This window comes from Apostichopus japonicus, chromosome 15 (genome assembly GCF_037975245.1).
Source record: "Apostichopus japonicus isolate 1M-3 chromosome 15, ASM3797524v1, whole genome shotgun sequence".
Taxonomy (NCBI): Eukaryota; Metazoa; Echinodermata; class Holothuroidea; order Aspidochirotida; family Stichopodidae; genus Apostichopus; species Apostichopus japonicus.
This window is the reverse complement of record NC_092575.1, coordinates 8,175,671-8,201,667: the sequence shown is the minus strand read 5'-3', so window position 1 is coordinate 8,201,667 and position 25,997 is coordinate 8,175,671. Positions and strand designations below refer to the sequence as shown.

Here is a 25,997-nt window from a genome sequence, read left to right as displayed (position 1 = left end):
GATGTTGTTCTTATTCTAAAATGAACATTATATCATATAAATTACAAGTATGTGGAAAGTTTTGCCAAAGGTTCGACAAATTAACAACTGTACCGAGGTCAGTCAGTAGTTCATACCAGAAGTTGTCGCGAATCGCATGTCATTTCTTTTGACAATTGCTTCCCTTTAGTTTAATGAAATAACCCATTGCTCTGGCCCAAAACTATTCACATCTATGTGCAACTTGTGACAAACAGCTGGCACTATGCGATCGAACAAAACTAGCTTTTCAAGTTTACATAATTCTGGTTACGGTGTTACGACAAGCGCGCTTTACAAAATTTTCGTGAGTTGTCAGTCGTCACAAAGATATTTCACCTTCGGATGGTGGAATATCTTTGGTAGTCTTGTACATTTGAGGTAAGTTCGAATCACCCTCACGGGTGCGCCTGTTCCTAACGTATGCCATTCAGCAGTTGCAAAGACCATTGAAATTGATATGGCATAGACACTGTGTGGTCTACAAAGGCTTAACGTTAGGCTAGTATCGCAGAACTAGGCCAAACGGAATGAGATAGCTTATGTATAGTCTTAGAAAGCCATGATTAAAAAAAAAAAAAACCGATATCCAGTCCTAACCATTTCTATGACATGCCGCAAGAAGAAACAACGACTTTGTCCAATTGTACAAGACTTACTTAGTATAGTCAGTATTGCGAAGTTCGGCATACTGCGAAAGTTCGGACACCCTAAGAAATACACGATTTCACCATGAAAATCTACAGGAAGAGTCAAATTTCACCAAAAAGTACGAAGCTACAGTTATATTCTCTCCAAAATGACCCGTGTGCAAGAAATTACTTACATATTTGTCAATAAAATGACGAAGATCTATGAAGTCTGTTATAATTACTGAAAGAGCAACTGCGCCACCAATTTTATCACCAGCGCCACACTGTGGGTTGCGTGTCCGAACTTCGCAATACTCTAGCAAAGAAATACCAGTTCCACAATCACGAAGAATCTTCTTGGAAAACAACGTGAAAACAGTTTGCAGGAAAGAAAGTTTGGCCGTGTATCGTACTATAACAAAATTCTCCCACCATATGAAGTATATTTTCAAATGATTTATACCAGAAGATTTAGTTATGGGGTGTTTTAAGTCTTAAGTGTCCGAACTTCGAAGTCACCATGCTACTACTATAAGGCCTAGGATAGGCCTAATGTTCTGCTATAGCCTAGGCTGTAGCCTATAGGGCCTAAGTTAGTTCACGTTACTTAAAGTAGCAGCTCCCTGGTACTAGCCTAGCAGGCTTCTCCCTGGAGTTCATGGCACTGTACCACTAGGCACTACCAGCATAGGCCTAGACTGCTATGTTATTAGGCCCAGCCTTTATTAGGGGTGTTACTAAAACGAATGACAATTGCGTTACACATAACGAATGACAATATGCTGTACACACTAAAAAATTGCGTTCAGCTAAAACGAATGACAGTAATGACAGCACAGACATTTGCTTCAACCGGAAATCACAGTTCAGACTTCGTGGGTATCTAGATCTAGTAAAGTACTGACAAGATAAAAACGCACCTTAAAGTAAGCGAAATTGTAAGTCGGATATTAAAAAGTAAATTTAACATCATTTTTTCCGATATTAATTGTTAGAAACTAACAATACTATAATCTTGAAACGGCTTCAGTTATCTTTCTATATAAATCTACAGAGGTAAAAAGCACAGCACTCAAGTGCATTCTCACACAAAAACTTTCCCTGTGATTTCTATCCGTAAATTACACCAAAACCCTGCAACCACGTAACATGCGATTTTCCTCAAATCATTTTTGCGCAGAAAACCAATAACCGCATTTACTCCACTCCGTTAATCATTCTATCTCTTCTCAACACTGTCCTTCGTTGTCATTCGCTGTCCTTCGTTGTCCTTCGCTGCCATTCGCTGTCATTCGCAAATGATAATTAACCCTGTACAAAGTCAATTGTCATTCGGTCATTCGCTGTCATTCGTTTTAGTTTGTCCCTTTATTAGTGCTGATACTGATAGTTGATTCTTTCTTTTGTAGTCAATTAATCGCATAGCTTTTCTCGCGATTACCCGGTTACAGTTATGATGTCACCACTGTCTTTTTTACATTGTAGAAATAGTCAAAACAAATCTTTCTCACAGTTTGGTGCACTGTCTTTATTTCTTTATTCTTTCCTGTCATATCGTGTGGTGTCTAAATCATGGTAAAACATCTACCAAACAAAAACAGTGAACAACTTTCAATCTGTAACGTTTCTTAAAATCCTTCACAGTAAATCAAAAACTTTCGAATGAATCTACGAGGCTACTACAACTACTAGCACTAATAAAACTTGAGCAAACATGCAATCAATGAATATATGTAACACTTGTAGCAGTTTGATGTTTAGTATGCAAGAGTTTTCTGTAGAAGGATGTTCTAGGCTAGGCTCTAGTCTAATGCGATAGCAGGCACATATTTTGCACATTGAAATTAAACTACACCGCAACTGACACACTTTATCAGACATCGGATGAATGAGAACCAGGCCAGTTATGAAGTTATTGTAAACATGTTTGAAGAAATTATAAATACTTTGGCAAATGTAAAAGATTAATAAGTTACAAATTAGCGCAATAATTAAACATTACTAGGAGTCTAGGACTGAATGTTGCATTGCAGAACAAGCGTGTTACTGACAAGCAAACGCATGAATTTAACTGGAGCGGGTGCTTGCTGATTTTTAACACAGCACAGTGCTAGTGTAGCATTGTGAGAACCTGTATACGTTGATATTTGCTGACAAAATGCTTTAGTGTTGTTTTTGATAGGTTAGGCTATTTTTCAAAGCAAATTATGTGTAGTGCTAGCTTGTAGTCGAGTAATCGCAACTTAGGTTTTGGGCGCGATTAATCGAACTTCCAAAGTGTAATCGCGACTACTGGCGATTAGCCTATTTTGTACTGCTACTGATATTTTTGAAACTTGTGAGTAACTGTAGAGTGCAGGGCCGCTTTGGAGACCTATCTAAGTATTCAAATGCACAGTAGCCCAGTTTATATTTCCAGAGCTAATCATTCTTTCTCCTAGATCCCATTGACATCATATTACAATTAACCATTTTATTTAAATGATTAGTCCAAGGCTAATATTCATAAGTGTATGCTTGGATGCAGAGTGGAAAAATATAAGTCCAAGCCTTAACTTTGAGAAAACCTAGCATTGTGATGTTGTAAGTTTTGTTCATGTGTGTATTTGAAGTCCAATGCTAATAATTTGAAGTGGATCCTCAAATGCAGATGCTGTCATTTCAGCAATGTAAAATGTGGCTGCTCTTATAAAGTGCAATGACAAAAAGAAAAGGCTTTCAATGCAAATGAAATGGTAATAACTTACTATACTTCATTGTTAGCATTTGCAATTCTTTTCTTTCTATGCAGTTACTTTACAGGTCAACACAATGATGTGGTTACTCTGTTTTCCATGTGTCAGGTATATCCCAGGGATCCAGTGGATGTTCCTGGTATTGATGCCTCTTCTTGCCTCATTATGTGGTCCTGACGTGGTTGTTCGTCTTTCCCTCATTCTGATGTTGCATACATTCATTGCTGATATCCTTCCAGTAGTATGTATATTTGCTTAACAGTTTTGTCAGCATGTAACATTTAATATAATTTGGATTTAATTTAATTAAATCCAACATTAATTTAATTAATTTAATTTAATTTAATTAAATCCAACATTAATTAACATTTAATATAACTTGGATTTCACCAGATGCATGTTCCTACGGTTGCCATGGGCACATTGCATTCATTAGAACATGTGACTGAATATGTACTCATTGTACTGTCGTAGGGAAATGTTGTTGTGTGGCTGTGGCGGAGTGGATTAAGGCGGTGGTATTTGAAGTAGTGAGGTGTAGCAAATAGGGGGTTCGATCCCCAGCTGGGTTTTTCATCCAAGAGCAATCTATAGTTTTCCCATTTGAAATGACTTTCTAAATTGAAAAAATTCCAAATTTGAGTTAAAATGTTGAATTGGAAGCCACCCAACATGAAAGTTGTAATTTATAAGCCCTTGTGGGCTTCTCCCACATTTGTGGTGGTTTACAATCGTCGCAAAAATAAACCTGATTATTTTACTGTTTAAATTATGTGCAGCAGTTTTGAAGGGGGCTACATTTTGTCAGAAGTAACATACTATGGTTGCTATGTACATAAAATGCAAGACATGTGTGTACTTGCATAGTCATTTGCCAATTTTGCATAGCATTTTGCAATGGGATACTGGATGAATATGTTAAAATTATTCTCTGCCACATGCATATGTGACTGCTTTGTGTCCCACAATAACTGCCTTCCAGGACAAAATTATTACTATTATTAATATAATGACTAAAAAGAATTTGGTTTGCTGTAGATGTGTGGGTAAATCTGAGAAGACCTACAGTATAATTTCATTATTTTTTTGTGCTTCCAATGCCCTTTGCTTGCATGAAAAAGTCATACAAATTTGTGCCTGGTCTGCCACTTCAGAATGTGCATGTTAAAATGTCAACCATTGTGGAGAAATTGATGATAAGTCAAATATTAAATGAAATTTATTTCACTAATCCATCCATCAGTCATTTGTCTTGATTTGTTAATAAATTTCATTTGTGTTCCACAACATTTGTTTGCCCTGCATGTGTTTTTTTGTTATTATTTTTTGATTTCTATCTAATTCAGATCAATCAAATCCCATTCCTGTCAACTGCCCTGCTGGTTGTCTTGGTAGCTCTTCCAGTGAATCTATTCCCATCCATGCTGGTCTGGGTCTATACTCAAGTCATCTTGTCTTCTGAACCACTGTTGATGATGCTAGAAGCAATTGCAGTTGTGCACTTTGTCATGCAGACCAGTAAACAGTTGGTTAGCTACATTGATGATAGACCAGTTGTTGTGAAGGTAAATACCACATTTCTCTATTAAAGACCTCAGAGAAGAATGAGAGCAGGCCTACAATGCATGTAAGATGTTACAATCATCAATTGACTCGGAAAACTAGCTGATTACAAGGATAAATTGCTTCATAGCGATTAGTGTAGATGATGCATTGCACCAGCCGTGCGTACATCATTTAGAATGAGTTAATCTGATGATGTGCAAAAGGGTTCTATCATTTATTAATATTAGAGCTGAAAGTTGATCAAACTGAAGCTAATGCATGTAAATCAAATACAGATATAATTGATTCACTGGTAACTACTGTAAGTCACGAATGTTGTCAGTTTTATTGCAGCAATGATTTGTTTGGTGAACTTTACATTCGCAGTGAGTAGAACATGTATTAATGTTCCGTTGATAATTTCAGTGACTGCAATCTGGTGATCAATTGATTCTAGACCTTTTCATGCAATTTCAAAACTTTAGTACAATATTATCATCAACATTACCATTAGTTAGCCTAACACTTTTCATCATTCCATTCTTTCATGGTTGGACTGAAAATGATTTCGACATTTGTTACTCATCTTTTACATTTCACTCTTTTTAGACTACAGTTTTAGGAATAACAGTTATCTCATATGTTGCATCATTTAGTCTTGGATTAATCCTCTTTCTGACAGGAAGTCACAGCATCAAATGGTAAGCACATATCAAGTTTTCAATTTGATTCTGTAGTGCACTTCAGACTTTGGGTTTAACTGTGACTGGCATTTAATTCCAAATCTTGATTTTGGTGGAAAAAATGTACTTTGAATTTGGAACTTTGTGAGTTCCTTTATTTAGGAAGATTGTTTAAAGATTGTTTAAACTATGGACAACAAATTCAAAAATCTTTGATTGATACCATATAATTGGATATTATTTGCATATGCCATGCTCAGTGCAGTTAAGTTTAGCCTCATATATAGGAACACTTGCTCTGGTTTTAGATTTGAAATTAATATCCTGTACAAATATTTATACAACATTACAAAACCCAACAGTAGTGTGGTTAAGGAAGAATGAGTTAAAAGGATCGTCCAGATGAAAATTATGTTTGACCTTTGGAATCTGAGGAAGACATTCTATCGTTTGTAGCATTTCATCATCTACTACTTAGTCTTTCTACTACTATACTGTAATATTGTGACGAGCCCGCTTCCTCCGATAGTAAAACTATATCGGGACTCGCGATAGAAAGGTACTGGGATATCTTGAAGCCGTATTTACGCTTCTTCAGGAGATGTCTCGAACGGAAGAAAACAATGACTTCACACAAAAAACAATTTGACGAGATAGGATTTGATTAATGATTCGGTATAATTTCTTCTCTGTCGATTCTCTTTACAAATAAAACTAAATTACAATGATTTGACTTGACTTGACTCCGTCAATTAAACAATTAGGAGTGATGAAATGGTGACGAAGCAACGAACTGATCACGGAGCGCTGACGGAGTGATAAATTTGCTGATCAAGTGATAAATTGATCACGGAGTGATAAATTTCTGACCTCCTTTTTCTTTTATACCTTACTTCCATAAAAATCCTCTGCGCACAATCAGTAGGCAGCCAATAACCTGACCATCCTGTATTAACTTAATAATATAAAAATATGTGCACTGGCACTGATCTGCCCTGATTGGTTGGGAGTTTGGAAGTCCATCCCCTTTCTATGGAAACTTCCATACCACGTGAGAGAACCTTCTCGAATGTTCCACAGACATAATGGAATCTATTTTGGGAAAAGGCCCTGTACCAAGATTCAATAAGATAGTTAAAAACTTCTCGTGGGAAAACTGAATCCATGACCTAGATAAATACATAAGAGGCCTGTAAGGTGTCTCGATGGAGCGTTTCAGTAACATCAAAGAGATGGTATCACTATTTCATAACATCCCCCTCAATCTTTTAAAATTTTTGGATACTCCAAAATTTTAACATCATACTGCTTTAACTTATCATTATCTCAAGAAGGTAGAGTACTGTAAGCACATTCACTAATATTCATTGACTTCAATAAATGGCCTTCATATATCTCAAAGGTTAACATCTTGGTTACGAATTATTAAAATGATCATATGGTATATACATTGACACTATCTCCATGACTTTGAAATTGAAGTGTACCTCTTCAATATTGATGACATCATATGATGTAATCTATTAAAAAAAAAAAAAAATGTCATTAAGATATCTTAAAGTTACATGACACAGCAAAATATGCAGTATCTCTTACAAAATACATTTATGCATTTCATACATCAATAATACATATATATCAAAAGTGAAATCATGCCGTGAATTGGGGAGAGATCAGAGAATACTAGACTTAGTTATCTTTTAACTGAATAAAACACCTTGGCGTTCCATAAAAAATTCGTACATTCAAAAAGAACCTTAAAATATTACAAACTCTTTTACAAAACCTCCTCTTTAATGAAGGCTTAGTTTCAAAACTGCTTTGAAACCTTGTGAATCATATATACATTCACCCCAAGAAAATCAAGAAAATGTGACTCGATAGCATGGTGACCCTAGGTATGCACTCCGAATTGATCTAGTAAAGTACCAAAGTACTAGATATTCGATACCATAAAAGAGACCCCATAAACTATGACATCAACAAATCTTTCTTCAAATTAACATATTACTTAACATCTTGTCTTTTCAACTTCATGATGAAATTTACTTTTGCATGAATATTTGAGGAAAAGAAAATATATACATAAGTTCCTCAAAACATCTATACTTTCATTTGCTTCGATAACTGTTGCTGTAAGCAAAAGTTGCACATCTTCAATGCTGTCTCTGAATAGCCTTCAATATAACATCAATGATGCAATGTAAATATCCTTAAAATATTTCTCAATATATGAAAACCCATGTTGCTAATATTCCGGATATGTTCTAATTGCCGGGTAAACGTTTGAACGAATTCATAAGGAGAAATTAGGTATACTCACTACATATTTGTTATAAAAGATGAAACTAGGTCACTTGGTGGCGTTTTAAACAATAAAGCTTATATTGTTACACCATACAGTACAATGACTTCCACTTAACAGGTATGCAGGTAATTGCCATGACGCATTCCATTCATACAATCGTGGGTAAAACACCTGTTCATCTGAACTTAAAGCAATATGCAGTTATACATATTAACCATATAATGTTTGCAACATCCTGCCTGGACTGCCTGTAATGTTCAATCCCTTTTCATGGAGAAAATTCATTATTTCCTCTGTGTTGGAATATTTTCCTACATTCCACCAAAAATCGTGACTCTTAAAGCCTGTTGGAAAACATGGTGTCTGATAGGTGACCAGAACCTGTAATTCACCCAATTTGTATCGAGCACGTTGGACTTTCATGTCTCCTTGTGGAGCATTTGCAAAAACTTTCTTTTGCCTTAATATGCTATCTTTCATGGAAGGATATGGAATTGCTAATCCTTCATTATGTGCTCTATTCTCTAAAAAGGATGCAACATTCATTGGCTTAGTGGTCATAAGACACATGACATGATCTGAAGTTACCCCTGGCAAAATGTTACCAAACTCATCATGAAACTCAATATGTGCATCTTGCATGACATTAACATTTTCTGCATTAGAAGTGTTACTACTCAATACATTTCTCATTCGAGCAACCTTTTCACTTGATGAACCCTTTGTTTTCAAGACCTGACGCAATTTCTGAATGTTAGTGATATTCTTAGTTTCAGAAGATGCTCTTACAAAACATGGTTTAAGCCTGTTATAATTGAATACATCACTAAGAATTTCTCCTTTGAGAGTGGCCAACAAATAATGAGTCCTATCTAAAACTTGATGGATCACTAATGGTCCACACCATTCTGCAGCAATTTTGCGAGAGTTCGCAGTCAAGGAGGAAGACGTTGGCTTATACAGATACACTAATTGACCCGTTGAATAAATTGCACCTTTGTCCAGTTTTGCACTTATCTTAACATTTTGAGCATCTTGTTGCTTCTTTTGTAAGACTAACATTACCCTTGACAAATGATCAAATCGTTTCTTTAACAATGCAGCATATTCTCCATGAGATTGTGATAATCCTGCCATTGGATTGAACGATAAATTTGTAAGATTTGGCGGCTTACGTCCAAATGCAAGTTCAAATGGGCTATAGCTACCTAACTGAGGAGAGGAAAATGTGTTATATGCATAGGCTGATGTTGGGACAAATCGTACCCAATCCGTACCAAACTGATTTAAGTTCACTTTGAGGAAATTTGAAAGAGTCTGAATGTGTCTTTCAACCTGTAAGCTTCCATGATTGCTTACACTGATGAACTTTTGTTCAATGCCTAAAGCTTTACTTAAGAGCTCCACTAATTTTCCTGTAAGAGAAGCTGCCGCATCACTTATGATACAAGACGGTGGACCAAAGGTTGTGACTACCCTCTGCAATAATGCTTCACATATTGTTTCAGCATCAAGAGTCTTAAGAGAAACACATACAACAAATCTAGTGATCTCATCACAAACAACCATCAAATGTTTAAATCCTGTAGCCGTTATGGGCATAGTCTTGAAATCCAGACTAAGTCTGTCAAAAGGACGATAAGAATCAGGAATGCGAGCATGATATTGTCTCAATTTGTCCGGTTTCTTACGGAATTCTTGACAACGGAGACATGCCTGAATATAATTACTGATGCGTTGAAACATATTGCGCAGATAGAAATGCTGTCTAATGGTCAAATATGTACGCATTACACCCTGATGATTACTTAACAAGTCATCAAGATATTATTTGTTCTACCATAGTCTCAGGTACGACTAACTGAAGAGTCATCTTAGCATCATTAGTCTCATGCAAAAATATCCTGAATAACAAACTATTACATAACAAATAATCCTCTGCTTGAGAACGAACAGTTCTAGCATGCTTAACATTACTTGGAATAATGTCGTGGGCAAGAAAATCATAAATTGGTTTGTAGTAAGGACAAGTTTGTTGTTGAACTTGCAACTCTTTTACATCAAATGGCAGATCATAGTTTTTGATCAGCTTTCCTTGAATTGCCTTCATGACTTTATTCAATTCCTTTTGTTTTGGAATGTGCCCTGTAACCAAATGATCAATGTTTGTTATGACTGGCTTTGGCTGAGCAAATAATTCTGGTGGTGGTTCTCTGACTACCTCTGGCACTCTATGTCTACTCTGATCCACTAACCTTGGCTCTGAAGGTTGAGAAACACTTGTAAAATTTGGCACAACCAATACATCAGGACTATATGTATGTCTATTTTCACTAGGCATAGTAATAATAGGCCTTTGAATATATGTTTCTCTCTTATCAGTAGAACTAACTGGTGTAGTCGTCTTTTGTGACTCAGATTGTGGTCTCTGTGTAACATGATCACTAGAATGTGTTGCCTTAGGACTGAATGTCCTTTCAACTCTATTTGTTGATTCTTTGGCTGGGGAATCCTGCTTAGACTCCTTTGTGACTTTATTCGGAAATAAATCTGGAACTTTGACTCCCATTGACCTTGCCATTGACCTTGTCATGATTGGATTAAATGTCTCCTTAGGTGGAGTTGAAAAATCCTCATAAGAACCGACCTCTTGAGCAACCTGATCTATTTCGGAGTGGAATTCCTGTGGTGCTCTAGACAAATAATCTGCCAAAACCAATTCTGAGCCTTTCTTATAACCAACCTTGAATGTAAACTCTGACAATTTGAACAGAAGCTTACGTAAGCGTGAAGTTGCTGGTTCTTGTTTTGACTTAAACAATTCAACAATGGCAGAGTGATCAACATATGCCTCAAATTCTACATTTTGCAATAAATGTTTGAATGCTGTCACATTAATAAATAGACCCATCATTTCTAATTCAGTGACACTATACCTCTGACATGCTGGTGGTAATATCTTAGAGTAATATGCAATAATATTCTCTTTACCATTAACTCTTTGTGTCAGGTATGATCCTGTTGCTACTCATGATGTGTCGCTATATAATACAAAACGACCATATTTCTGTGGCATATGCAATATAGGTGGATTACACAACAACTCTTTAATACTTTGAAATGCACTCTGATGTTCCTCTGTCCATTTAAATACCTTTCTCTTACGACTCAAATGATGTAATGGTCTCAATAGTGCTTGAATATTTGGGAAAAACGAAGCCACATAATTAACTGCACCTACAAATCGTCTTACTGACTTAACATTGTGTGGTTTCGGTGTGTTCCTGATTGCTGCACATCTATCATGTAAAGGTTGGATACAAGCCTCACCTTCTGGGGTTATTGAGAGCAAATGTCCCATATATCGGACTGAATTTTGAAAAATGCTACACTTTTTCGGAGAGATTTTCAATCCGTTGTCCATTAAAACCTTAAAAATTGCCTTTAGGTGTTGTTTGTGCGATTGTTTGTCTGCACTGTACACAATAATATCGTCATGATGAGCAATACAGAACTTATTTGAATTTGGGATCGTTGCCAAAATATCATTAATTTGCGACTGAAAGATCGCTGGAGATAAATTCAATCCCTGTGGTAAGCGTTTATAATAATAATGCTTTCCTCCATGAAATGAAGCAATACCCGTATACTGTTGTGCATGAACACTAAGTGGCAGACAGAAGAAAGCAGACTTTAAATCAAGAACACCCAAAATTTTGGCTCCAGAGTACCCTATGGTACGGATAGTCTCATTCAGTAAAGGAAAAGGGTGATTGAGACGTTTTATTCTACTGTTCAAGTAGCGAAAATCTGTGACAACCCGTTTGTCTTTTGTTCCCTTCTTTGGAATTAGGAAAACCGGTGAGGTATAAGACTGATGTCCTACCGCTAAGATTCCTAATCGCACTAATTTGTCAAGCTCACTGGCGACAATGACTTTGTCCTCATCTGAAAGTCTATAGGGACGTATGTAAAATGGCTCATCATTAGTAAGCGTAATATCAGCCTCATAATTTGGACAGTGAGATAATTCACCATAAAGAGAAAATGCATCTCTATGTGAGTCTAGAAATTCATATATGCTCTCTGTTTCTGAAACATTCAGAATACTTTGTTCCAAATTAATGTTGTCTCTCATGATTTCCTGTTCAGATTTGGAAACCAGGGGATCATCGACTGTCAAATGTGGATATCGATGTAAATTATATCGTGTAATTTCATCACGATTCTCTTTAGAGTTAGAATTCGTTCGAAAAAGAGACGGTTTCTCGATGTCTCTCATGACATTGAGAAAATCTAGAGATTCAATAGGTATGTCTTCTGTGACCGTAATGATATCTGCTAAATTTAAATGAGCCACTGTGCGAGAAGGATGCAGACAAAATTTCTGGTTACCCATGTTCCTTAGTAGAATCTTTGTTCTACCTTTATGCATTTTCACTAACATTCGTGAAGGACACATACGAGATATTAGAGGGAACGGTTTAATAACTACATCTGCATTTCGTGCATATAGTGGAAGACGTCCCTGTACAGTAATGTATCTTTGCTGACCTGGGTAAATAACAAATCTCTGCACTGGCCTAAGGAAGACTTTGGCTTGTTTAATTCTAAAACAGTTTGTGGTAAAGTCCAAAGATCCATTCAATTCCTTCAGAGTTGGACTACCTAATATTAAGTCAATACCTGTCAGGTTTGCAGCAATTAAAGCAGAAAGCTGAAATTCATGACCTTGAATTTTGACCTGAAATGTTATCGTGCTATACGCATGAATAAACTGACCATTACCCAACTTTAGGTTTACTACATCAACTGAGACTGGTTGTATAGAGGATAAATACTTTGAATTTTGCACTGTAGAAGAAGAAATGATAGAGCGTGTCGCTCCACTATCAAACAACAATGAAATTCCTTTACCATCATGTAAAGTACCTCTTACAAAATTACGTGTGTCCAGTTGAATATCCACATTACGGTCGTTCCCTGTATATCTAGAACTAGGAATATTACTATTCTTCCAAATATTATTTGCTTTACGTTTCGATCTTCCTTTACTTGGTACTTTGTCTGGAGTCACTGTATGATGAGTGCAATCATAAGTGCTCCCTACTGAAAATTCTGTGTTGGTACTTTCTTTACATTAGCCTCCATTTCATGGCTTAGGCGAATTTGGCAATATTGTGCAAAATGACCTCGATTTTGACAGTAATAGCATGTAATTGAAGGATTATAATATGGTAACCTTCTCCTGTTATTATTCTGACCTGTCCTAGGACCACGAGAATCACGAGAACTATATCTTTGCCTCATATCTTTTGGATTGTCTTGCGATTCTGACCTACGTGACTGATCAAACTTGGTTTCTAATTCCTGAATTTTGGTACACAACTCGTGTATCTCAGAAGATGCAGAAATAGTAGAAGTCTGAACAGAAGACGCTTTGTCGTGCATTGCCATAAATGGTTCGGAAGATGCTGGGGGTTGACTTTGGATTTGTAAGTCAAAAAAGCACTGTACTTTCATGACCAAATCTGCAATTGTTGCTTGTGGTGTTGCAGACATTAACACTGCTGAGCGGCATTGAAAAGGCAGGGTCGAGATCAATTTATCTCTAATTTGGTCCTCGCCATAACTTAATTGTGCTGCAGCTTTGGAAATTTTGGCCAAATGAGCTTGAGCTGTATCACCTGGCGTATAGCTTAATGCATGAAATGCCTGTGATTTAGCGTAGGAAGAAGTGCCTGGACTGAAACGAGCAAGGAATTGCTTGCGCATATCAGCAATAGTTGAAAAACTTTTGTTTTCAATCCAGAGTCTGGCTTGGCCTTTAAGTGTTCGCTTAAATATGCGACATATTTCATTCAATTCTTCCTCTACAGGGGGGGTTTGGGACGGCAATTTATGCACCTCTAAATAATCTTCAAATCCCAAATAATGAGCTTCGGCTAAATCTGCATCAATTACATCGCCCTGAAATCGTGATGGCAAAAAATCAGTGGGCCTATGTTTCTGCATAACATTAACAGAGGTCGAAGTTTCCTGTTCGCTGACGGACATTATGCCGCATACAATTAGGCTAGTTACGAGTATACAACATGAGCCTATACTTAATTGAACACACTATCGACCGTAATACAAATAACATGCAATACATGGACACGATTAAAATAACTTATCGGTACACTCTAATCTCAAATAGGGGTTGGGATACAAATTGGCATGATTTCACTCACCCTTAAGTTTAACTAAGAACTGGTAGTGGAAACGATGAATGAAGTCCCTCGGCTAGCAGTAGTAGTAGCGGCAGGTAGTAGCAGTAGCAGGTGGGTAGTAGCAGGTAGTAGCAGGTAGGCCTACATCTCGTAAGAACTTCAGATTCGTTCGCCGTTAACATCGGGTCGAGCCTAGGCTTAGATCGCGAAAATGTTCAGTTCTGATGTTTTGAGCTGTAGTATGACTAACTACGTACTAGTTGCGCGAATGTTCAAACGCGAACTGCATGCTGGGTTGATTAAAGTTAGTGTACGATCAGTGGTTCCGGTGTACAGACTTAGGCTAGTATAGGCTGACTTCCCTCGTAGAGTGTTTCCGTTAGGCTAGGTCGTGAACATGCGTTGCATTCCTCGTTAGGTCTTCGGGCCAAAAAAAATCTCTGTTCGTTATTGATCGTAACGAACGAAAGTTGTGAAAAGTTCCGTTTTTGTTCCTGAAGAAAGCAACCGCTCCTCCACCATGTAATATTGTGACGAGCCCGCTTCCTCCGATAGTAAAACTATATCGGGACTCGCGATAGAAAGGTACTGGGATATCTTGAAGCCGTATTTACGCTTCTTCAGGAGATGTCTCGAACGGAAGAAAACAATGACTTCACACAAAAAACAATTTGACGAGATAGGATTTGATTAATGATTCGGTATAATTTCTTCTCTGTCGATTCTCTTTACAAATAAAACTAAATTACAATGATTTGACTTGACTTGACTCCGTCAATTAAACAATTAGGAGTGATGAAATGGTGACGAAGCAACGAACTGATCACGGAGCGCTGACGGAGTGATAAATTTGCTGATCAAGTGATAAATTGATCACGGAGTGATAAATTTCTGACCTCCTTTTTCTTTTATACCTTACTTCCATAAAAATCCTCTGCGCACAATCAGTAGGCAGCCAATAACCTGACCATCCTGTATTAACTTAATAATATAAAAATATGTGCACTGGCACTGATCTGCCCTGATTGGTTGGGAGTTTGGAAGTCCATCCCCTTTCTATGGAAACTTCCATACCACGTGAGAGAACCTTCTCGAATGTTCCACAGACATAATGGAATCTATTTTGGGAAAAGGCCCTGTACCAAGATTCAATAAGATAGTTAAAAACTTCTCGTGGGAAAACTGAATCCATGACCTAGATAAATACATAAGAGGCCTGTAAGGTGTCTCGATGGAGCGTTTCAGTAACATCAAAGAGATGGTATCACTATTTCATAACAATACACTGCTGCTTCAGTTGGTACTTTGGCTTGGAGATGGGTACAGTACAGATAATGAGGTTACCTCATCACTTCTACAACTTCAGCTCAGCATAACTTTGTCATGTTTTTGTCTTCTTTATGCAATATTCAAGCCTGCATTTTCTTTCTGTTGTCAGGATTTTGGCATCCATAGCAGTCATGTCATTGGTCTTGCTTATCGTCACACTTGTCAAAGATGAAGGTTTGTAAGCATTTACCCCCTGCATGGGTAGTGACTCCTTTTATTGATGCATTAAAATTTGTCCTAAAAATGTTGATTCTTTGATAGAATATTTTCTTGTTTGTCTAAATGGTAGGTGTGCATCTTTGCAAATATTAGACAATGAAGGGAAAATCAACCTAGAAATCATCGTTATGTATGATAGGGATAGTTGTTACAAAATACTTGCTCAAACAGCTAATATTAACTAAGGAAAATCTTGCTCTATTGGAAGGTATGGTGTAGTCTTGTCAGTGGGCTACCATTTTGTCAGTGTGTGTTGTCCTAGTGTCAACAGGATGTAGAACCTCTTTCCTTCCTTGGTATTTCTTTTCATACTTTCATGTTTTAAAGAGACAATCTTGATACTGCATTAATGCCAGTACTAGGTAATGTGAGGTTTGCAAATGCCTTCCCTAGTTAAGAAAAATGTATGAATAGAGACATGAAAGTAGAACAGAATGAAGCCCAGTCCAACACAAGTGGTTTCTTTAATGTCATTCTTAGGCTTGCTCAAATCTTCAGCCGAGCATACACAAAGAACACTTAAGACAAGATAGCTCTCAAATCAAGTCAAGTTATTCCTATAGCTTATAGCATGCGGGAGTTCTTGACAAGTTTACTACATCTTGTCAGTAAAACCTGTTTTTTCTATCCAAAAGATGAATTGGACAGATTTTTACTTGCTTACTGTGATACTCTATTCTGCTCTAACATCAGATGTAGCTGTTTTCCTTCCATGGTGCCTGTTTGATGATCTATAGAATCAAATAAAACTTTTGAAATGCTTTGGTGAGAACTTTGGTGAAAGTTAATGTTATTCATCTTTCTTTCCATAGGCATCATCTCAGACTGTGCATTGATGTCATTCTACCTAACCTGGTGTTTGTGGGTAATGCAACAAGAGAACAGTCTGTCTTCTCATCCTTTGAAACCTCCAGCTACTTGGGAGAGGTGAGAGGGACCTGTCTGGTTGTATGTGTTGTTTGTTTCTGTATATACCAGAATAGAAGTTGTATGTTCAAGCTAATTGGCAGAGCTTGTCTGTTTGTACGCATCGTTTTAGTTGTACCCTCTGTAATTATATACCAGCAAGATGCTGATAATTTTTCAGAACAGCTCCCTCACCAGTAATTTCCTTTCACTCTGTAACTAATGTTGTTGCAATATTGGTGTGCTTATGAAAGCTTATTCAAGCCAGTTATTTAGCAATGGTTTTGAAACTGTTTGTTTTAGCACCAAAGTTCAAGTTGATATTTTTTGGAACAGGTTTTAATGTCATAGATGCTCTCTGATAAATGTGTTATATATATTATTATTTTTTTTAATGTACACTCACTTGGGGGTGTTGATAACTTCATATCCTGTAAAGCAGAGTTGAAACCCTATCCAATCCAAGGTCAAGCACAACAAAGTGAAAATAAAGGGGAACAAATATTTTGCTATCAGTGCAAACTATGAAATCTGCTAGTTCACTTATGGTACAGACTGAAAATTTCAATTATCAATATTTAAAATATGAATTGCCTGCAAATTTCACCAGGATTTTAGTTCATATACTCTTTTCCATTTAAGTCAAAAATAAAGTTTTCTCTGGATTATCCTTTTAAGGAGGAAGAAATCCCAGATTTACAGACATGATTTTCAGTTTGGCAGTGGCACAGTATCTCAAAGTAAAATCAGTGTTTGGCAAGAAAATGCAAGTATTTGTTTTAGAGTGAACACTTTTACTGTCACCATCCTTCTCTTAAAGTAGCTTTTGGTTACTTGCTGTAGGCAGGCAAGTAACCTATGCAGTCAAGTTGGTGCGTGTCTTTTGCGTGTGTGTGTGTTTAAGTGTATGTGATGCCCTAGCTTGTAAACATGATATCTCCAGTGAGGAACTGTATTTTGGCTCTCATACTTTGCATGTGGCTTCCCTATAATGAGAAAAATTAATTTTTGCATATCCATTTGTCCATGTTCTTTTCTGGATCACAGGAGCAAGTCCCTCCACTCATCTGTGGCACAAATCCTTTATGGCTTTCTTCACCTTAAATTAGGTAAGGGACAAATTGGAGTTAAAATACACCATTAGAAGGTGTAGGTCTTGGTACTCTACTATACTTGTATGATTATGCCCAAAACTCACAGGGCAAAGTAAATGTAGAAGATTCCCCCCTATCATTGCAAAGGGTATGAAGTTTTGTTTGCACCTTCATTTGCAATTTTATGTAGATTAAAGCTAATGTCACTCCTGCTCATGTCTGCTCTGTGAACCTTTTACATATGATAGTTGCTCAGGGACTAGTGAGGCAAGTGCTTTCATACTTATCCAACGCCAATAAAATGGAGTCCCAACTTTGCTAGCAATTTTTGCTATTAACAAGGGAGGAGGGGTGGGGGGGGGATGGTGAAGGTTGTTGTTGAGACACATTTGGGAAGGGGCATGGTGAGAAGTGGGGCCCTAATAAATGGCACCATCAATTGAGAAATGTGAAGGAATCACCCATGACATCTCATCAATGGCATGGTAACAGGCTGTTTAGGACAAGCTTAGAGTGAATCAACACAGATGATTGCAATGCATTTATCTCTTCACGATAGTTCCATGTTAGTGCTAATGTTAGTGATTTAAAACTTGAGACCCTATTTCTGCTTACAAACATTACAGGGAAAGTGAAAGTTAATACAAACCTCATTCAAGTTCTTAGTCTTTATTTTTTAATCAGAAAATAGGACTGTCTCTAAGCTGGACTAAGGGAGGCTATTATTGAAGGGAGGGGGAGGGGGAAGTGTGGGGATTGCAGCTATATTTAATATGTTATTGCTGGTATGTTTAACATAGCACACTGATTTTTTTTCCAGCAAGCATCAGTAGTTCCCTGCTGTTCATGTGGTCCTTACTGTCCCCAACAACAGTTGTCATGCTTGTGATGAGGAGTTTTGTCATTTTACAAGCAAGATCAATAGCCAGCAGGATACCCCTACCGGTAAGTATCTTACTTTAATCACATAGTAATTGGTCCATGGATGGTTTCTAGGATTTTTTAGATTTTATGTTGTTCTGTCGTGTTGGTTTTTAGGTTCTAACTTCAATTGGAATTTTCACTTTTTAGCATTCAAATTGTAGATTTTGTAGTCAATCTGTTTTATCGCTTTACACTTCACTAGTGCTTTTAATAGTTTATTGATCTCATATTCCTGTATATATCTGTAGATGGTATATGTATTTGCTGTTTTTTCTATTTAATGTTTTATGTCATAGTATTTTCTAGATTGTTTGTAAAGCGCACAGATGCATCGCGCATAGTGCGTTATACAAGATTTTATTTACATTACATTACATGGTATTCGTTTATTTCTTCCAAACTGTTCTGTTCATTCTTGATGAATAATAAAAGTCCTCTGTAAGCTTACTGTTTTACTTTTTTTGTAAATTTCATGTACAGTACTGTGTACTAAAACTGGTGAACAATAATGCCTTTATTAGCAAAGAAATTCAAAAATAATTTGCTATTAATCCTTTATTTGAGTTTTAGTGTCTGATGGCTTGTCATGTTTGGAACAGAGATGTAGTTCAAAAACTCAGGATAATTTTCCAGGAATTGAGTGTTTTTGAAGCCAAACCTATTAATGTAAAGCAGTGCTTAACCTTCTTCTAATGATCAGATGCATAGTTATAATATTTAAATTCACAGGGCATGATGTTTGTAGTTTAAGCTTTAAGAGAACTTTAGTGTTAAAATCATTATGGCTGTCACTTGAAACTATGAAGGGAACCATATTAATGTTTCATCGCATTTTGTTGATTTATTAATCATACTTCTCAATGAACATGCATGTATGTATGTATGTATGTATGTATGTATGTATGTATGTATGTATGTATGTATGTATGTATGTATGTATGTATGTATGTATGTATGTATGTATGTATGTATGTATGTATGTATGTATGTATGTGTGTGTGTGTGTGTGTATGTATGTATGTATGTATGTATGTATGTATGTATGTATGTATGTATGTATGTATGTATGTATGTATGTATGTATGTATGTATGTATGTATGTATTTTAGATCCTCCTGCAAGCAGGAACTTGTGAAGAAGCCATCATTGGCTTATCAAAGCCGCAAGCTGATCGAAGTCAGTCTCTTAGATTCATATTTAATGTCCATGATTATGAATTGTCAATTGTCAACAACTCTGTAACTGGACGACATACATTAATCTTGGAGTGATTTGAACCGGGGACCTTATAATTGAAAGAAGTAACATAAAAGACATGTACCCTATCTCAGCTAATTGTTAGCTTTTGGAAAATAGTAAGAATGGAAATAAGCTAGCATTCTCTTCACAGATCCTACACATCTCTCCTACCATACAGTGTATGTATTGGCTTTAATTTGTTATTTGGCTGCATTTGTTTTAGAGAACCAAAATTGAGACCTGGTGGTTGGAGGTGCAAAATTTGCCCAGCTTTATTTTCTTTGAAGAAATGATTGAAGTTATTAGGTAGCAAATGCAGAGTACAGGAAACTATTCAGTTTTTATGGGGAATACATTATCAGTATAGTTCATTGATTGTGTTTATAACTATGTCATAGTTCCTATTCACTTGAGTAACACAGCATACAGTACTGTGGACATGCTAATAGTGTTCAGTGGATGACACTTAACACTTTGGATATACAATTCTGAATTTTCTTGAGCAATATGCAAGGCTATGTTGTGACCTACATTGCATTTGGTTCACTTTTTATTTGGATTAAACTGTTACGAAATGATGTATCAGAAAACGAGTATGAATAAATGTTCATTTGTAAGACAATTCCAGTTTTGAATTAGGTCTGGTAGACTAGCTCTTTCTTGACTTAGGTTGATATATTGAGAAAAATAGTCTCATGTAAACTTAAAGTTAAAGTAGAATTAATTCATTACCACACTGTTCAATCCAGATTGTATTTCTATAGCAGTTTGGCTTAGAGAAATGGTCCTTTGAATACCAGAAGCTTACCAATAAAAGTGACTGAAACGTCAAGTCTAGCACACAGATCATTACCTGAGCAGCTTGTGTTAACAATGTTTAAGGGTGTCATTCATCAATGGACTGTTGGTTTTATAAGCAATTAAAGGATATATTTTTTTTCACATATTACAATTTATAAAAGAATGGATCAACAGATTGTCTTGGAATGTGGATTTGAAATTATCATGCATAGTTTAGCCTTGAAAGAGCACCCAGTTTTTAGAATATTACAAAGATGAATATCTAAAATGCAGGAAGAGCTGTAGAATGATTAATTAAGGCTTCCAATCTTTTAGTTGGAATGTGACAAATCAGTGCTTTAATTCTGTCTAAATTCTGTGACTTGGGTTATGATTGTTACATGTGAATCACAAATGCAAAATCTGTTAAAGAAATTGTCTGGTGGAAGATTTTGATACATTGTCCTCATAGTTCTTATTTTTCTCTTTCTAGCCATGTGAAAATCCTCCCCATTCAACGTTTTCTTCTTGCATAAATCTGGTTTTCAAATTCACCAGTTTCTAACCAAAAGCACCATTTGTTCGAACGCATCAATTTGGTGAATTATGTAGTGCAGGCAAATAGGCAAAACGAGCGACTTGAAGTTAGCACTTCCGTTTCCGCAGCAAATACACTCTTGAGTGTACACGCACAGGTGATTGCTTATCATATATTACGTACACTTCGGGAATGTACATATATAGCCTACATACCCATTTAGTACGTACATAGCTTTGCACATAATACACACTCAAACCACATTTCATAAACCGTTCTTCGAAATTGCTGAAAAAAAATTCACGGCTCAACTTTACAGTAAAAGGAAAAGTATTTGGAACCTCGAAAGATGAAAAATGGCGGAATCGTTGTCAGAGCAGAATGTAGTATCGAGAAGCTTAGGCTTTGCAGAACTGTCCAATTGTAAACGTTAGAGTAGCCTACATGCGAACATTCTTTGAAATGGACAGCGCGATGTATAAACAACGAAGAGTCTGCTGTTCAACTTATCCTGTGTTACACAAAAATCACAAAATCGCTGACGCACTACATATATGACGGGTTAACAATTTTTGAAAAAAATATATAATTTATAAGAAACTTTACCGAAAATTAAGGAAGAAATTAATCTGTATTCAAACACGGTTTTTGTTGTGATTACTGTAGGAACTGTATGGAGCGTGGGTTATGTCGCAATCTGCAATCGTGAAGATTATGTCACGTTCTCTACTGTTCAAAGTATATTTGAAATATCCATCCTAAATGATTAAAAAATTGTTTCTCTGTCAAACGCAACATTCGCGTTCTCATATTTTGTAAACATGTTTGGAAAATTATTTATCGTTTTTTAAGGTAACTTCTAAGGGCTGCCAGACAAGTCTTTTAAGAATAACAAGTTTAATAAACATCAACATTACGTGCTTAGTAACATTTGATTATAGAGACACAAATAGCCTATTTGTCACATTTAGTGCATTGAAGTATAGATATGTTTCAATCATCTCCTTAGTGTGTACCAGTTAGTCTAACTTGTTTAAGGGAATAGGGTGGAATGGTAATCTTTTACTGCCAAACGATGAATTATCTATGATTATTTAATGTTAATGTCATTCCATACAATGCTGCCATTGAATGCATCCCTATAAAGGTAAACATCTACAGCTGTTTGTTTATATTGAGGTTGATTGTATGTGTGTGCGTGCGCGCGTGTGTGTGTGACACTATGTGTCTCTTATGGTTGATACCATAACATTTCAATTTCACCTATTTCTGTACCTTTTGGTACAGAAATGCTGGGCCATATGTAGTGATTCGTTGTGCTGGTTAACCATGATGAAGCTTCTGTCCTTGATAATATCATTTGTGAGCATAAACATTTTGTCATGTGTACATTCTGTTTCCTGTGTACCAATGTGTTGATAATCCTTATCAATCAAGGTCTACTACAATCAGTCACACTTTTATTTCCAGTTTGTTTTCACATATTTCCCTATCGTTAAATTTCGGAAGCATTAAGCTTGGATGTATCGGATGTAAATTTGTGAATGACAAACTGTTCTCTAATACAGCAAACTTCTTAATTGGATCGTTTTGGTAGAACAATAGGAATTCTGTTATAGCCCCCTCTATTATCAGTTCTCCCTGCCAGTTCATTTTTGTTTGATTAATCTACTGTTTTTAGGGTCACTTGTTTCCAGATGAAGAAGACTACACCAAAAATTGATTTGCAATAGAAAGTCCCTATGTACCCAGATTGTTTTTTTTTCTTTCTGTTCTTTGATTAAATTTTGTATTTACGAGACTTTTGTGAAGTTTCTTCTGTAGAGAGATCTCTTAGTTGTAGGTCTGTGCATTTTATGCACTCAATTTCTCAGTGTTCAAAGGTGTGACATTGAGTCATGTGTTAACAGATCAATTACATGGGTCAAAACAAAAAGGTTATTTGTGTAGTGGAATGTGAAAGTGCCATGTTAGTATCATTCTCAACTCCAATAATTGGTTATGATAATGAACAGAGCAATATGAGTCACTTTTAAGCATTTGCCTCTAATTCCCTCTTGTGGAGGGTTCATTATTTATCAAAATTCCAGCTGTTTCTCTAATGAATGTTTAGTTTCTAGCTTTTCAGAGTTGCAAGGCTTTGAGTTGTTCATGTGTTTAGAACCTGACACATACATCAAACCATACAAGAAGTTCATTGTGTATTATATGTTGAAGGTGCCTTGATGGTATTTCTCTTCTGTTTGTGATATATTTTGTGTTGATAAGGGTTCTGATAATGTAATGTCCTACTCAGGTCTTAATCTGCTTTGCCGGAAGATATATCATGAGATGGTTATAAGAAGTGTCTTTCAGATAAATAAACCATTGTAGGTATCAATAGGAGCGCCAAATCACCATAGATTAATGCTCTAGGGACTCATCAGGGATTGTCCAATGTCACTTCAATTTGTTAGATAGGCTTATCCACAATGAGAAATGTCTTCAAGTGTTGTGTAAAATAACAAGAAATTCTCAAACTGGGCTTTGCAGTCTTCCTTGTCAACACTTGACTTGTTTCTTCTTAATTCCATCAAAATTGATCAATATGCATTATGAATTCACACTATTGTAAAATTTAGAGAGAGATCCCATCTGCAGGTGAATAACATGAGGAGAAAACACTGAAAAAGTAACCAGATTTCTTGTCACACTTTCGACAAGTTGCTTGATTTCCTGGATGTTAATGATGCAAAATATGGATGGAGGGCTATCTTCAAAAGTTTAATAATCACAAAAGGATATTTTGATACTAATGCGACTAATTGTATTCAAATATTAATTATTCATGTTACCTATAATTTATCATTGTTAAACTCAATTATATTAAGAACTCCACAGACATAATCTACCTAAAAATATTAAAGTCAGCATTGTTAATTTGATACTTTATTGCATTTACACTGGAAATGGGTAGTGAAAGCTTCCATAATTACTTGCCAGCCATGAAATGAAGGACAGAGGCAGAAGAAAAATGCCACAAATATAATAAAGTCCAATTTTCAAGCAATAATTTTTAAGGTTCTTTGAATAATATGTGATATTATACAAATATCTTCAGCTATTAAACATATGCTTCCTAATAATTTGAAGATCTAGAGTTAGCAAAAAACAGCTAAATTGCCTAGCAGTTTAAGTCTTTTATGAGTAACCTTTAATATGTAATAAACAGTACTGTTTGTGTTTTTTTTAAAAAGAATTTTTAAAAGTAATTATTCTTGAAGGTTATTTTAGACTGAGCTAGCAGCTACATTTGGATTGGAGTGGAGTTTTGTATCAGTCATAATAAACCAGGTAATGACTTAAACATACAGTATTTTGATACTCCTCAATCCTAATGGGAGCATTATGTGGCTACAACCATTACAGACTTACTAAATCTGTTTGTTTGCATATCCAGTCATTGTTGGACCATAACCTATAACTCTGAATAAAACATTAAGACAATTGGAACCAATTTTATTTTGCACAGTTGAGGATGGATGATATCAGCAGTCTGAATAATAATAATCTTAATCACAAAATTAAAATGTGGCCAGAAACAACATGCTCATGTACACCATGAATTGTGGACAAATTTCAATTCCAAGAATTTATATATCATTCTGTGCAATAATCCTTTTAATGAATATGAAAATTTAATCTTTCATGATTATTGAAATAGATGCTTTGAACTTGGTCATGAAGTTACATTTGACTTACTTGAAGTTACTTCAAGAATAGAAAAGATCAGCTTCCTGACATAATTCCCCATTATGTACAAATATGAAGGGAAGCAATAAAGATTTGTTGTTCATTATATAATGTTGTGTAATTTGGATCATACTGCTATCATCCATTTTAAATTTAAGTTACACCAAGTGAAGTTCCATGTTAAGTTATCATTCATGAGTTCATGAGTTATAGTGCATGAATTGATGTCTTCTACATTCTGTTGTAACTATGATAATAATATTCTAAGCCATAGACATGACTGGGTACCCTTCAGGCTATGTACCTGCAGGATCCATGTGCTTGCAGCCATTTTGCTATTCCAACAAAGTAAGTTATTACATGTTTTGTTATATTTTGCTAATCTTACAAAGGAAGTTATTACAATACTGTTTCATTTGGCTACTCTTACAAAATACAGTGAGTTATTTCATGTGCTTTCTGTTTTATTTGGCTACTCTTACAAGTTATTGTTTCAAATTGTTTCATTTGGCTATTCTTGCAGAGTAACTGAGTAACTTGTTACAATTGTTTTTTTGTTGTTGTGGCAAACTTGATGCCTAATGTCATTGTTTCAGGTTCAGTCTTCATGGACTACCTTTGTTTGGCAGCTTACCGTTTTGTTCAAGGAAATGAAGATAACTTACCTTGAAGGATCTAAACCATTTGATGTCAATGGGAATTATCCCAGGATTGGTCCACATAATAAGATGCAACAATTGCTCATTACATTTGCATCCAAGGTTCCCAATGTTGTCAAATTATGCTCTTAGCTAGCTTTACATCTAACTGTCAGACTCTAGCAAACAACATTAGCATACTGATTGACAGCAAAGAAAGATTCTAACACTTGAAGGAGGACCTTAACCAATTCTGATAATTGAAGAAAACATGTCATTAAAGTGTTTTTTTACATAGAAATAATAACATTTAAGCTTTTATTTAAAATTGCAACTTAGAAGCATCTGGTTTATTATGGTTTATTTAAGTCCTCTCACCTTCCCTTTGCACTCCTACCTTCAAGAAAAATCAAAGAGGTAAAATATCTACAAGTTTGACCATCTGAGAGAGTTTGAAAGTCATCT

The 25,997-nt window shown here is 35.9% G+C and overlaps 1 protein-coding gene across 2 annotated transcripts in view; it reads left to right on the top strand.

The window, feature by feature from the left end:
- Positions 1-211: 211 nt before the first annotated feature.
- LOC139980554 (uncharacterized) overlaps positions 212-25,997 on the top strand; it is a 51,155-nt gene continuing 25,369 nt past the window's right edge. Inside the window, exons 1-8 of one of the 2 annotated variants that reach the window (XM_071992279.1) lie at positions 212-399; positions 3,494-3,626; positions 4,732-4,950; positions 5,540-5,631; positions 15,572-15,636; positions 16,494-16,608; positions 17,635-17,696; positions 18,502-18,626. In XM_071992279.1, the coding sequence (XP_071848380.1) occupies positions 245-399; positions 3,494-3,626; positions 4,732-4,950; positions 5,540-5,631; positions 15,572-15,636; positions 16,494-16,608; positions 17,635-17,696; positions 18,502-18,626 (966 nt within the window). In that variant the 5' untranslated portion in view covers positions 212-244. Of the gene's footprint in view, positions 400-3,441; positions 3,627-4,731; positions 4,951-5,539; positions 5,632-15,571; positions 15,637-16,493; positions 16,609-17,634; positions 17,697-18,501; positions 18,627-25,997 lie in introns of both variants that reach the window. The other variant, XM_071992280.1, reaches the window with a different exon arrangement.